Consider the following 14952-nt stretch of genomic DNA (forward strand, 5'->3'; position numbering starts at 1 on the left):
AGTGATTATATCCGTGTGAGCCACTATACACCAATCATTATGGTAATGTGCGTGTTTATGTCTGGTATTACGGTACGTGGGCCAAGAAAATAATGCCACAAAAGAAGTGAAGAGTCGAGTAGTTGACACACGAATGGATTCATGGTGAACATCCTAACGGATAACAGGCCAGACGCTCAAAGAAACCGGCTTTTTCTTTCTATATAAATGTATTATTCGTGATAGATATGACGGAAATGTTTTCAACTCTGTTCGGTCAAAATGAAGCTCAGGGACCGCCCGGCTCGGCGTCTCTGGGTTTCGGACCAGGGAAACCTCCACCGCCTCTGCCGCAAAATCAAGGCTCCATGGCGGGGCAGATGCCACCGCAGCTCGGGGATGAAGGGCCTGCTCTGCGGAAGCCCGGAGCCATGAATGAACCTTTCTACTTACTGCGGGAGCTTCCTGGTACTGTCGGACTATTATAACTGTTGTATGCTTTGTATTGTATTTGTCGGTTAATTGAAATAAAGAGTTGAGGTGCTATCAGAGGTTGCTAAGCAGTTTGTAAACAATGCTGTTAAGGTTATTGAAAATATTGAGTAAGCTAACGTTAATTAACATTACCGGTATTAGCCCACCTGTTTTTCACACTGCTATGGTTTGTTTCTTTTTTGTGTGTGACACAAAAACACCCACCTTTATTACTAGTTTACTATGTTTTAACTCAGCTCTTGTGTTTTAAAGAAACTAACATTTGCTCCGGTTGGATCTAGTGATATTATCGCTGATACCTCATTTGCTAGATGTATACATTAGTTAACATATGACATGATTTGTTGTGTATGCATAAATAACACTAATACGAATGTGTCTTTAGTGGGAAACGAGTTAACGGGCAACACCAACCTCATCACGCACTACAACCTAGAGCACGCCTACAACAAATTCTGTGGGAAGAAGGTGAAGGAGAAGCTCAGCAACTTTCTGCCAGAGTTACCAGGTGGGTTATGGGTAGGAACAAACTGACAGTCGAGTGTAATGAAGGCTGCACACATCTCATTAGAATGAAGTGAAGATAGTAATTCATGTTCAGTGTAGGACACAAGTTCCTTGATAGCTGTTCATTCTTTTATAATAGCCCTGACCCTAACCTCATTGTAAATTGGCAGTTGGCTACAAACGTTCCTCTAGTTTTGTCCTCTGTGAAGTTGTGCCAGGAACCCTAACTCTACTAATGCAGCTGTAATTTCAACAATCACTGATGTTGAAATATAGGTAGAGACAGATGTGAACACTTACATCTTCAGCAGTGTGTTAGTGCTTACCACTTTGCTCTTTCCATTGTTTGTATTTTGATCTCTGTCATTCTCTCCCCCCCCCCCCCATTCCATCTTGTCCTTTCTCTTCTGTGCTGCAGGTATGATCGACTGTCCGGGCACTCAGGACGGCAGCTCATTGCGCTCTCTGATTGACAAGCCTCCAGTGTGTGGGAACTCCTTTAGCCCACTGACAGGCGCTCTGCTCACAGGCTTCAGACTACACACAGGACCGGTACTAACTGAATATGTTCATATATTAACAGGACTATGGCAAAGTGTCTTTAGTTAGCATATTCTGGCTTGCAGGTATCTTTAATCTCTTAATTATACTGTTCAGTTAAATACTTACACACATGTTTTTTTTTTTTTTTTTTTTTTTCCAGCTACCAGAACAGTACAGACTAATGCACATACAGCCTCCAAAGAAGAAGAGCAAGCACAAGCACAAACACCATCGACCACAGGACCCATTACCACAAGGTATGACATAAACTACACATACACTTACCAACGCTAACGGAATGCAACCTGTTTTCAGGCCACTGAGCTGCTTCTTTTTGACGTCACAGAAACTCCATCAGACACTGATCCCAAGAAGAAGAAGAAAAAGAGAGATGACGATCCCGACCGAAAGAAAAAGAAGAAAGACAAGAAAAAGAAGAAGGTAGGATAATCTATCAAGAACCCAGTAATTCATAAAGTTGCCAGTTAGTCGTTATTATGGACCCTTTTGCCAGGTCTCTGTACATAACTCTGGGATCCATTTATTTTCACACTGAAGTCTTTTCTGAGAACCCTCCCCTCCCCCCAATATGTAAAACATAGAAATTCTCATCAACTCTGAGTATTGCGAATATTTGTTACCCTCAGTAGTCAGTATTAAACTGACTCCAGAATGTAATGGGTGTGTAAGCTCAATGAACTACTCCAGGATTTGCATTTCTTTAAACAAATCACAATCGTCTTGGGCAGCACTAGGCTTTGGATGTAGAGACGGTGGCTCTGCAAAATGGAACTTTTTTTGGTGGAACATTTGCACCCCGCAAAAGAAAACTCCTCATACAATATTAAATGAAGTTAACTGTTCACACAATACAGTAACGTGAGCGGTTTAAATTAATTTGCTCTTACCAGTGTATATCCGTGTGTACTTACGTCCTAGCAATCCCTCCAATCGGTCCCAAAATGTCCCCGTTATAGTAAATTCCATAAACATTTTCTTTGTAAATCTTTACAATCATTTACCGAATCCTTGTTGCAGGATTCAAATTTTCTTCAAAACTTGCCATTTTCAGCATGTAGCTTGCTAGCACGAAGGTGGTTGTTGTTGTTGTTTCCTGACGGAAACACAAAGAGAGCGGATGGTGATGGACATTAGGAGGTCAGGCAATTATCGTAGTAATGTGCTTCCGTTGACCCAGACTAATCAGTGCGTTACTGCTCTCTCTGTCCCCCTCTAGAACCGCCACAGTCCCGACCACCCCGGCCTCGCTGGATCACAACCCAACAGCAACAGCCTCAGATAGACAGGAGCCCACTGTGTGCACGCCTGTTTGAATGTGTGCGTGACTGTGCATTTTGTAAGAGGATGCGTGTGTTTTACAGATAATTGTATTATTGCGAGTATGTTTATTGAGAGGGGATGAATCAAATAATGCAAATGGTTGTATGTGTGTGAAAGTAAAAGTAGCAGCAACACAGTGGGTGTGTGTGATGTTGAAAAGAAAGGTTACTGTATAAAAGGCAGAAAGACGCTGGTGAGCTGTGTGGTGTTATGGATGACTGAGCAGGCACTGTATGTATGTCCCTCTTTGATTTTGTTGTGATATCTTTTGACCATAATGCCAAAATCAAATAAACTTTGGTTATTACCTTTGCTTGTGGAAGTGTAGATTCTATGATCAGGTACTTGGATACATGGTTTAAAATACAGTGTAGCAGCAACAATGACAAACATGGCTGATGCTGAGGCACCTTGTTTGTTGTGAGAGAATTGTTTGCAAGAATGGCAACAAAAAAAAATGCCACACAGACTTTATTCATTTATTTGTTTATCAAATGCACGTGCTGGATATACTGATTTTGAAGGCAGGAAAGAAAGACCTACATTTAGCAGGACATACCAAAACTTCAACCCCAAGGGTGAGAAAAGATTTGATAAGCCACTTAAAATACAGACAAAGCAAAGGATTTTTATGTTAGAGACTGTCAGAGGTGTTAATCAACGACTACTGTAAATCCCAATTACAAAAGCATGAACACAAGGGAGTCAGGTCTTACAACCACTAAGTTCTTAAGGACTTTTAAGAGTACATATGTACAAAGGGGTCGGGTAGTCGTTGCTGGTACATATGTTTTTAAACATTACAAAACACTATATAAGAGGAAAGTAGTGACATGTCAAACTGGAAAACCTCACCAACACTGATTGTAATTCACTCAACAGTATTTAAACAACACAACATACAGCCTCAGAAATTACCATCAATGTTGTTGTATGGTGTTGTAAGGCATTCCTGTTATTTTGCTCCCTAGGAAAGTGCCTTCGATTAGCTTACAGTCAGTCAGTACACACAGCTTTGGTTTACAGAGAAAGATGTTTGGCAGAACATCAAGGGGAACATCACCTAAATTAGGAATTCCGCTATGGCATTTCCATGGCCTATTTAAGTTCAATCAATATTTGTGAACATGGGCTACTTTCTCTCAAAGAAACCACATAAGTCAGTCTCTAATGTGTGATGTCGTCAAGTATTTCAAGTCTGGAGCTGCTCCATAGACAATAAATGGGATATTGATTTTTATCTTCTTTGTACCCAAATAAGTTTTATTCTATTGTAGTGTACTCCGATCTAAAACAGAAAATGTGACCATTTACTCAGAACATTCCCCTGAGGCTCTCAGTGTCATCTGTACCATATTTCCCAATTGTCCATGGAGCAGTTCTTTTTTAGAACTCTAGTTTTTGGATTTGGGAACTTACTAATATTGTTGGACTGCCTTAGGCTATAGGAATAACGTATGAATTTTGAAAATGGGCATAGTTCCCTTTTAATCCCTTAAATTCATATCTATTGCAATAAAGCCAAAATGGCAGTAAAGGCACAGGATTCAAACAAAACTCAGAATGTCCTTCATGAGTGCCTTGCACACTATCCTAATGACATCACAGATTTGAGTTTTAGCACTCTAGTTTTTGGATATGGGAGAGATTTGTTCATGTTTGCTATTATTTTTGGACTGTCTTAGACTAACTTGTATGACTGAAAATGGGTGTATTTCCCCTTTAATCTAACATCCATATCTATTGCAATAAAACCAATATGGCAGCAAAGGCACAGAGTTGAAACACAACTCAGAATCAGCAAAGACTCAAGCAGCTGAACACATTTAGAGAGCAGGAAGGAATGCATCAGACAAGAAAGGAGAACTCTACTAAAGCTGTCTTGACACTGAAATGGATTGAGTCAAAAAGGGTGAAATGAAAGGCTACATCCGATTCAATAAATCTAGTATCTAACATGATACTGTTGCTGTGAGCAGAACTAGCATGTACATGATAGACACGTATTGTTGTCACTTTAGAAAAATGTAAATCTTTCTGTTTTGGTTGAAACAATGTCTTTTGAATGTGACTTTGATCATTCAAGCAGAAAAATCACATTAAAATAACAAGTTTAACGTCAGCCATCAGTGAACATACCGTACACACACATATATAGTAGCAGAAAATGTAATAAAATACATAACACACCTCTGTTCTATTTACAAAAAACAATGTTGATGGTTTGTTTGCTCCAAAATCAATACATGACAAAAAAATCAAAAAGGCAAAAGCAGAATACACAGAAAATCATCTGAGCTTCATTCATTATTTAGCACACTACAAAATAACTAAAACTGAAACAAACACTTCCCTTTTTAATGCTACTGCAGCTAGAGTATAAAAAGACACTTAAATACATATTTTATACACACACTAGTTCATTTCTGTGCATAAAGCAGTACAAAGTGATTCATAACATTGACACACACTGTGTGTCAGAATTGTAAAAGTCAGTCATATTTTTCCTTGTGAATTTTCCATAAAAATGTTTTACTTAACATGTAAAAAAAATCCAGAAATTCAAGAGCTGAGTCAGCAATACCTCTAAAGAACACAAATGCACAAGGAGGGATTCTGTACTGATTAAATTAGTTATTTTGGGTGTTTGACAATGAAAGGATGAATAGTTCCTAATGTGGAAAAGAAATTGGACTGACATAGTAGTCGGCTGCAGATAGACAGTAAAAACAGAGGAGGTAGATATGGTGTCTCTACAACCAGCCTATCTGCGCATGTACGTGTGTGTGTGTGTGTGTTTGTGTGTTTGATTGAATAACTGGGCTCTGAAAATAACCCAAATGCTTCTCTATTCGTAGGTCTGGTATTTAGATAGTTTACATTTTCTTTGATTGCCTGTATGCTTTTAAAGTGTGTTAGAGTATAAAACAGTGGAAACAGCACAATATACCTAAAGTGTGTTTCATTAAGCACACTTTTAAAACAATACTGAAGTAGAAAGTGTAACTTTCCTAATATCTTTAAGCTGTTCTTTGGTGTTAGCAAGGATTGTGATGATTATCAGAAGTCTTTGAAAACTATTCAACAGTATTTCAAGTACAGTGACATCCGCAGTCTGACACGCAGGCCATACCAGGGTGTGTGCATGTGTCTTTTTGCGTGTGCGTGAAATCTATGGCTTTAAATCACACTAAATTGGCTCTTTGACACTAAACCAGAATAAATAAACAGCAACAAATGATGATGACACATCTCCACGAAATCACAGGGAACTTAAAGTCTAACTCTTAGTCATAACAAAACAGGAGGAATCCTATTTGCTCTGTGGTATTGTTTGTTGTGAGCAAAATGTGCACCAGCAATGACCAAAAACAAAAACACTGGAAATATCAAAACAAAATATATATGGATGAGGCGATTGCTGGTGCTCATTTTAAAAGGCACATAAATCCTACAATTCCCCCCAACCCTCCGCTCTGTGTTGCTCTAAGCCTCCACAGCAGCGAGGCCGTTGCTATGAGGTTTGTAGCCATTGGCCTCGGTGTTGTTGAGCGCCTGCATCTCCTGTTCGGCCACTCGCTTGTCTCTGGCTTCTTTTTCCCTCAGCAGCTGTCTGCGGTGGTACAACAGGTAACCCGGCAACAGGAAGCCAGCCAATGAGAATATTAGCAGTCCGAGGTTGATCTGAAGGACAGAGATGGAAAGTTACAGTCATACAGTTCCTAGTGGGTTCCAGAGCCCCCACACACACACACACAAGTGTATAGAGTTAGAGATAAGTGTGCGTCCTCACCCAGTAGGGGTCTCCGTTCAGGGTTCCGACCATGACGATGAAGAGCGGCTGCTGCAGCAGAGCGATCACAGCGCTGATCATGGACTGGAGGCCTGTCAGAGTGCCAAAGTGGTTGGACGGGTAGCTGTGGGGGAGATACAGGTGTTTACCGACAGTTTGAAACACCAAGTGAAATGACACAGAGCCCCAGATTAGAAAGAAACATGTTAGAAAACAAATGACCTATATACTACTACAGATAAACAAATCCTACATGACAGCATGTTCTGTAGGTAAACAACAGGGGTTCAATATTAACCTTTATCATATCTTATAATATCCTACTGCATTGTTCAAGACTAAACTGTCGAGTAGTTCATGAATTTTGTTAAATGAATGTGTTGAATGGTTGCAGTGGTGTGGTTGTTTAACACATATAATACAGCATTCCCTACTTTTGTCAACACATCTGGTTGCTTTTATCACACTGTAAAGTGCTGCTTTATGTTTGGTGTTTATGTGGTGCTGGGAAACTGGGCCATGCCTCACATATTATACTGTTATAGTTGAATAGTTGATAGTATAAGTTGAATGTTTATTATCTTATTAATGAACTGGAAGCTAAAGGCGCGTTTCTCCGTATTTCTACTTTGTTAAAAATATATAAAATGACGTCACTTTAACCACTGCTTTGTGTTTTGAGCGTGAATTTTGTGAAACATTATACCCCTAAGGTTATGTTTTCCCATCTCCTCTCAGATGTGAATGTGTTAAACAGAGCTGCAGAAGATGCAGCTGATGAATTAGCACTCACACAGCAGCATAAAGGCCTCCGCAGCAGGAGTGGATGAAGCCTCGGACCATAGTGTGGAGGATGAAGGTTAAGATCTGAGGTATAGAAAGAGAAAAAAGAAGCAACACAATCAATGGATCTGAGCGTTGGGACTCTTTATTCTTTACTTACCTTGTTCTCTGGCTGCCATAACGTGTGTTCTCATGTGTGCGTGCGCGCTACCTGTAGAGGCAGGTTGTCTATGAGGCTGCAGCATCCGAAAGCGAGCAGCATCAGGTTGGTGAGAATGAAGGCCCTCATGGCATTGGTCACTTTCTGGATCTTACGGTCTCTCACGGGAACACTGGTCTGTCTGATAGGGCTGTGACACAGAGGTGTTTTAACATTACGGTATGCTGGACCACGACCATTATAACGACACCATCCAACATTCGTGTTTATGTCTATCATATCTCCTTACATCAAACAAAATGGACCATAATAAGGATTTTCTTGCCACCACAATTTTATCAATATTGTTAATTCTACTGCTTTTAAACCACCAAGACTCACTATATGTACCTCTGCTCTGTGCCTGGGGGGACGGTCTTCTCCTCTTCACACTCCTTCATCTTCCAGTCCATTATGTAACCAATCAGAGGACACGTAGCGAGGCACAGCAACTGCAGCGTGCCGAAGATGGACGAGTAGAAACTCACTGAAAGAGAACACATTCAATCAAATTAAGAAACTAAAAAGACAAGCCAGACAAGTTACATAAAGTTTACAAATTTAAAGCTGTATTACACTACTCACCTTTCTCCTCTGTCTCAAGCACCTGCTGCTCAGATGCTGAAATATAAAAACAAAGACCCACTCTGTCAGTCACTTTTAAATGGTAAAATGATAACGTACAATACATTAAATAGAAAACAGTAATTGTTTTGGTGGGAATGGGGTTGAGGGTTCAGCACTCACGATACTCTTCACCGTGGGTGACCATAAACTCCAGCATCTTGTTCATCGCCCCCATGAAGAAGATGATCCTCAACTGGGTCATCCCCATTGTAACCAGACTCCACAGGAAGATGGGAGAGAACACAGACCGACGAAAGGGAGCAACATCTGAGAGAGGAGACAGTTTGTTTGTTTTGATACATCCCCTTCTAACGCAGAAGGCAGCTCAGGTTCTGGTTCAGGTTCTAGTCATCTCACGTCTAGACTACTGCAACTCCCTCCTGATTGGCCTGCCTGCATGTGCCATCCGACCCCTGCAGCTCATTCAGAATGCAGCAGCTCGACTTGTCTTCAACCTCCCCAAGTTCTCTCACACTACACCGCTCCTCCGCTCTCTTCACTGGTTACTAGTTGCTGCCCGCATCCGCTTCAAGACACTAGTACTTACATACAGGGCCACGAACGGATCAGCCCTAGCATACATCCAGGACATGGTCAAACCCTATACCCCAACCCGCCCGCTCCACTCTGCATCAGCCAACCTGCTTGCTGCCCCCTCACAGCGAGGGAGAACTAATCACTCAACGGAATCCCGACTGTTCACTGTCCTGGCTCCTAAATGGTGGAATGAGCTCCCTATCGACATCAGGATGGCCAAAAGCCTACACATCTTCCGCCGAAGGATAAAAACACCTCGGATAAAAAATAAATAAATAAAAAAAAATCTTGAACCTTCACTTTCATGTCTCTTTGTAGCTTTGCTTATCTTATTTAAAGCTAATTTACTTGCACTTACTACTTGTTGTCTGGAGTTTAAACCTTTAGAGTTGAAAGCACTTAATTGTAAGTCACTTGGATAAAAGCGTCAGTTAAATGACATGTAATGTAATATCCAATGTCAATGAATGTATTTATTTTTATATTCCTATGAGAGGAGCTCAAGGCAGGTGATTTCTTTCTTATTAGAGTTTGAGTGTAAACATTGTAAGACATCCAGTCTGTCAGTCTTTCAGCAGAGCAGTTATGTCATAAAGAATAAAAAGTGGTTTCCAACCTGGGGGATGCAACCTACCAAGGGTCTCACAAGATGATTAACAGGATAGACAAGCAGAAAAAGCTAATTTCTGCTAAACTAAATGGTTTCTTGTAAATGAGAATGAATCACTTTTTGCTTAAGTGGGTAATACTGGGAGGCACTGGTATAAAGTAAATGGCTGAGAGCATAATGGCTGCGTGTGTGTTTCTTGACTTACTGGGTGCAGCATCAGATTCACTAGAAAGTTTCTCTGTGGAGTGTCGGATGTCTCCATTTTTCTGGCTAAGTCTTTCTCCAACAGCCTTCTGATCAGATGAAGGCAGCTCTTGCATCGTGAGGATCTTACTGTTATAGATAACACACACACACACATTGAGGTTGGAGTGAAAGAGCGTAGTTCTGATAAATATTGATGTGCTTTGGTGTCTCTGGGAAAGAGATGAAGTAACCGACCGGCAGACACACTGACCTGTAGTCTACCTCGTCAGGTGTTGGGAAGCCTTCTGTGGGCCAGTTGAGAAGACAGTTTAAAAAGACACAGGCAGCAAGACCTGCCCACATCCACATGATCACCTGGAAGGACACACCTGCATCGTAGATCAGCTGGGAAGAAAGGAAAGGGGGAGGAAAAGGGTTGTTTTTAAGCATCTTGCTTTAAAGTGGCATCCATTGATGTTTTTGGCCACTTGGGAGCAACAGAACATGCTGTAAACACACCACTGGCATTGTCTCACCGAGTAAAGTTTTTTTGGTGAACATGTGAATGTAGCATACACAGGCGTAATTAGCTGAAAGACACTAATTCAATTCAATTCAATTCAGTTTTATTTATAGTATCACATCATAACAAGAGTTATCTAGAGACACTTTACAGATAGAGTAGGTCTAGACCACGCGCTATAGTTTACAAAGCCCCAACAATTCTAGTAATTCCCTTAGTAGAGCTAAGGAAGTCAGGTGATAATTCTCTGTGGGTTCACCCCTGTTCTTTGATCCATTGTTAATATAAAAATATTAATTTGAGCAGCTGTAAAGTTTAAATTCAAAGTGATTTGAAACACTGCTGTTTGGGATGTCAACAAAAGACCTCATTGAAAGAATTATGATATGTTTGTCTAAAAAAAAAAGACAAATAATGCCAATAATGCTCTCTAATTGTACCCACAACATTTTTTATATTCTGAAAGCACCATGATGAATGCGTCAATATTAATGTCCATTTCTGTTAACCTTTGTAATTTACCTTGACTCCAGGGAAGGTGACAGCAGAGGAAGCGTAGGAGCCAATCATCAGAGACATGACGGTGGAGCTCAGAGCACCAAACATGTTGGGGAGCTGCAGGGACAGAGGAGTAGATACAATAGATGTCAGTTTTTACACTAATATAACATGTTCACCTAGACCTCAGCACATTACACCTGTATGTAACCTCTATGGGCTGTCCTGAGTCAAAACTGTGGTTTAATCAAGATGCAGTATATTATTTTGACCAGCAGAGGGCAGACAGCAGCTGTGTGTCAGCACAATGAACCAGACTGTGACCTGGTCCTGCCTCTGGAGTTTGCACCCAGTCACACTTCCCTCTCCCCACAGAGCAGACTCATTAAAAAAATATTAATTTCCATGTCATGAGGCAACAAGAAACGAAGTCTTGACCCAGTTTAACCCCATAATTCAAACACAGACTAAGCTATACGTCAACAGTCGTTCATCATCTTTATTCCTGCTTTTTCAACAAATTCTTTGATTTAGGATTAAAAACTGTGGAAGCCGATCTATAGGCAGCTCTCGATAAACTTCAGAGGACCCAGCGTGGGGGCATGCTTGACACATGGCAAAGAGAACAAGGTAGTGGGCACCAGGCACTAACACATCATATATTATGTTGACCTATTTGCAGTAGTAAGAAGCTTAGCGAACATTACAATGACCTATTGTGCTGCCAGCACACTCGTTGTCCTTTCATTAGGGTTTTAAATGAGTCAATCATGATTATCAAATCACATGTGTGGGATTTTAGGTGTGTTGCATGACAAGCTAACTATTCTCTCTCAACACTGACCAAGGTTTTCAAACTTCAGCTAGCGTCACCTAATCTCCCCGCTGGGTCAGACTTCACCGTGTAGTGTCAGTGCCCCTTTTTTTACTCCCACAGTGTGCACTTTCCTCACTCATCTGAGCCTCTGGTCTGAGACTGGAACAAATGACATCAATTCAGAGTTGGGAAATTGGGAACATGCTGACAATGATGCACTTAAAACATTTTTTTTTTTACTTTTAACATTTAATCAAAACAATGAACCAACCAATTCAGACATTCATTCTTTTAAGATTGCTTTCTTGGATAGACTGATAGACTGACAGTGAAGATTCAGACAGAAAACATGTGGAAAGAGGCGTATAGCTGCAGCTACTGTATATAGTATTCATCTTGACCACTAGGTCACCAGGACGACAAATTAAGAAGTTTATGAGTCTAATGCTGACGTTGGCCCTTTTTAATTTGTATGATGGAAAGGAGATAAATGAAGGCTGGAGAGGTGAATGGTGGAAGGATGCAGGATGATCACAATTACAATTCAATTACAAAGTCTACAAACCTTGCTGACATGCACTGTAAATGCAAAAGGTGAAGATGGGGTTTGTAAAACGTGTTGATTCTATAACAGTATTTCAGTGTCCATTTAGGCTCTTTAAAGGAACACTAGAGAATTTTTTCCGCGCTATAGCGCAAGCTGTAGTTCCAATGAGACAACCTGTAGGGGGACCGAAGCGGGAAAAGTTCTCTAGTGTTGCTTTAAATCTACATTAACTCATTGCTGGCCTCCTGGTGGCAGCACAACAAGCTGCAAATACAACCCTGACATATTATCACATTATGAAGTTGATAACATGTTAGCAAACAGTTGCTTATTTACACATCAAGCAGATATGGACATTCCTTTGGAGTAGGCTTGGGGCCACTTGATTAATATAAGTCCCTTATTTAATCTCCTTTTGGTCTTCACAGACTGCTGAGGGAAATATCTGTCTCTTTGGCTGCTAAATGCTCTACTATGATCACCAGCTAGGTGCTTACTTTGCCATTTGGTGCTGGGCAGGTAGCATACAGTTGGGTTTTTTGTTGAAAAATGTAAGAGTGAATCAAACCAGTAAACTTGGGGACCAGGAAGCCAAAGCAATAAGATGAAAATAAAGTCTCGTAGAGCTGAGGGGAACTGCAGAGTTAAGCGATAATGATTTGGGTTTGTAACCCCTTTCACATAAAAGTGGTCATTTGATCCATTGTTAATATAAAAAAGATTGATTATAGTAGATTTAAGTACAGTTGTCTGGAGATCAGGCTGTGGTGACAAGTTAGTGGCTGGCTGGCTGGCTGGCTGGCTGTGTGTGTGTGTGTGTGTGTGTGTGTGTGTGTGTGTGTGTGTGTGTGTGTGTGTGTGTGTGCGTGTGTGTGTGTGCGTGCATGAAGGTTGGCTGCTGTCTGAAGATGCTGTCTGGGTGTGTGTGTGTGTGTGTGTGCGTGTGTATGAAGGTTGGCTGCTGTCTGAAGAATCTGTATTGGTGTGTGTGTGTGTGTGTGTGTGTGTGTGTGTGTGTGTGTGTGTGTGTGTGTGTGTGTGTGTGTGTGTGTGTGTGTGTGTGTGTGCGTGTTGCAGGGGGAAGCAACAGGTCACTCATAGGGCTGACAGAACAACAAGTTTAGCAGGTAAACAGGATATTCAAGAGAGAGCCTGACTGTCTGAGCGAGATGAGAAAAACACCGGAGAACACCAGTCCTCATTCAGCGCTTCTGAGAATCGAAATACTTCACGGCCCGACTGTGGCCATAAGATCTACTGTGCTGGACTTTCTGCAGAGAGATGTAAGCGAGAGGGCCCTCTGAGCACACAGGGGTGTTTGCATCTCAAGCAAAGATATTCCAGCCATGTGAGATGTCAGCTAACTGATGTTTGCTTTCAGAACTGTAGTAATGTTTCTGAGAGATTTGTGTGTGAGGCAGAAAGCAAAGACAAAGTGTGAAATGTGTGCATGTCTATATTTATGTGCATGTGCCAGCAGCAGACACTGGTGTTCTGGCAGTTCTCAGAAAATACATGTTTCAAACAGGGCCTTGCGGCACATGTCCTGCATACTAACGCTAATGACAGAAACATGTGACTGTATGGAGGCAACACGAGGGTCAACTGGTGTCAGGAAGTCACAGACAAATGGAGCTTTGGCCGTTCGCTTGTCACGACTTATGAGTTCAGGCTCTACACCTGCTGTGCTCACACACAAGTCTTTGGCACTGAGTTTAATTAAGACCTTAATCGCTGAGAGAACGGGCCAAATAGTAGCTTAATGAGGATTGAAATTTTGATGCAGCTCTGAACATAGGGAAGAGATGCAAAATGCGGGACGAGAAAGTGGAATAAATGGGAACAGGAGAAGGAGAAAGGAGAGCGGTGTATAAAATAAGCAAGGATAGGATTTTTTTTTTTTCGGTTTGACTGATCTCCCCAAGCCACAGCTGCAGCCCCTCTCTCTCTGTGGAGATCCCAGCAGGAAACACTAAACCACAGCTGATTAGCACCGGCTTCTTCCCTCCACCTCAGTTCTCTGCCGCCCTTTCTCACTGTTCATGGATCAAACCCTTATCCCTCACAGCGTTGGCACAGTCCAGCTGCACTAGACTTACTATAACACAAAAAAGTAGTCTAATGTAAAGACGGTGATTCAACTGCCCTCAACGTACTCTCACTTTTGTGATATCTTGGTATTTTACCCAAAGCATCTTCCTAAGAGTCATCCCCAATTTCCTGTAGTGGTCTCTATTCGTTCAGCAAATTTCAAACAAGCTCACCCTTTCTCTGCTAACTGAGACCAGAGTTAACACGTGGAAGCAGCGATAAACGGCAGAGTGCACATTTCTCACTAGCGTGTGATCAGACAGGCCCCAGTGCTGCTGAAGGGCAATTCTACATCTGTTACAATAAGTGCAAGAGGACTGTCCTCATTCCTTCACTGCCAATGTGACACACAAGCTTACAGTCATAGTTAACAATCATTAATGCTAGTTAAGTATGAGGGAACCAGGACATCCTGCAGGTATTTAGAGTAGAGATTGGCATGGTTTTATGTCGGTTAGCCTAATAGCTGGTTTGATTTGCATTGAGAGATGATTTTATGGAAAGTACCCCATGCCAATCTCTAGTTATGGTGAAGGGTATGTGATGATAATTCCAAAGCCCAAGGGAACTTCATCAGGATGCATAGTATCCTGGATCCATGAAATAACTGGCCTTTAAAAATAAAAATCTGCCTGCCTCTATGGGAATTTAACATAGGGATGTACTCACTTTTGTTGCCAGTGGTTTAGACATTAATGGCTGTGTTGAGTTATTTTGAGGGGACAGCACATTTACACTGTTATACAAGCTGTACACTTAATACTTTACATTGTAGCAAAGTGTAATTTCTTCAGTGTTGTCCCATTAAAAGATATAATGAAATATTTACTAAAATGTGAGGGGTGTACTCACTTTTGTGAGATACTGTATATAGAT

The 14952-nt window shown here is 41.3% G+C and overlaps 2 protein-coding genes across 4 annotated transcripts in view; one reads left to right on the top strand and one right to left on the bottom strand.

The window, feature by feature from the left end:
- Positions 1-73: 73 nt before the first annotated feature.
- On the top strand, positions 74-3177 carry med19a (mediator complex subunit 19a). Its single transcript, XM_039812664.1, has 6 exons — positions 74-447; positions 860-982; positions 1400-1533; positions 1685-1781; positions 1871-1965; positions 2762-3177. Exons 1-6 carry the CDS (start codon positions 228-230, stop codon positions 2825-2827), a joined length of 735 nt encoding a protein of 244 aa, XP_039668598.1. The 5' UTR covers positions 74-227; the 3' UTR covers positions 2828-3177.
- Positions 3178-3330: 153 nt separating this feature from the next.
- The window catches only part of slc43a1a (solute carrier family 43 member 1a), a 34641-nt gene continuing 23019 nt past the window's right edge, over positions 3331-14952 (bottom strand). For all 3 annotated transcript variants that reach the window (XM_039812660.1, XM_039812661.1, XM_039812659.1), the window contains exons 6-15: positions 10646-10738; positions 9872-10005; positions 9620-9747; positions 8388-8534; positions 8226-8261; positions 7992-8127; positions 7653-7791; positions 7452-7525; positions 6659-6782; positions 3331-6549 (exon numbers count right to left, since the gene is read on the bottom strand). In XM_039812660.1, coding sequence (XP_039668594.1) covers positions 6352-6549; positions 6659-6782; positions 7452-7525; positions 7653-7791; positions 7992-8127; positions 8226-8261; positions 8388-8534; positions 9620-9747; positions 9872-10005; positions 10646-10738 — 1209 coding nt within the window. In that variant the 3' untranslated portion in view covers positions 3331-6351. The remainder of the gene's footprint in view (positions 6550-6658; positions 6783-7451; positions 7526-7652; positions 7792-7991; positions 8128-8225; positions 8262-8387; positions 8535-9619; positions 9748-9871; positions 10006-10645; positions 10739-14952) is intronic.

This window comes from Perca fluviatilis, chromosome 10, assembly GCF_010015445.1.
Source record: "Perca fluviatilis chromosome 10, GENO_Pfluv_1.0, whole genome shotgun sequence".
Taxonomy (NCBI): Eukaryota; Metazoa; Chordata; class Actinopteri; order Perciformes; family Percidae; genus Perca; species Perca fluviatilis.

What these genes read in the sequence shown, in the direction of transcription:
- med19a (XM_039812664.1), top strand. Translation starts at nt 228, where the DNA reads ATGACGGAAATGTTTTCAACTCTGTTCGGTCAAAATGAAGCTCAGGGA. An exon ending in CTTTCTGCCAGAGTTACCAG is followed by an intron (nt 983 to 1,399) that starts GTGGGTTATGGG and finishes TCTGTGCTGCAG; the next exon opens with GTATGATCGACTGTCCGGGC. An exon ending in ACAGGACCCATTACCACAAG is followed by an intron (nt 1,782 to 1,870) that starts GTATGACATAAA and finishes TTGACGTCACAG; the next exon opens with AAACTCCATCAGACACTGAT.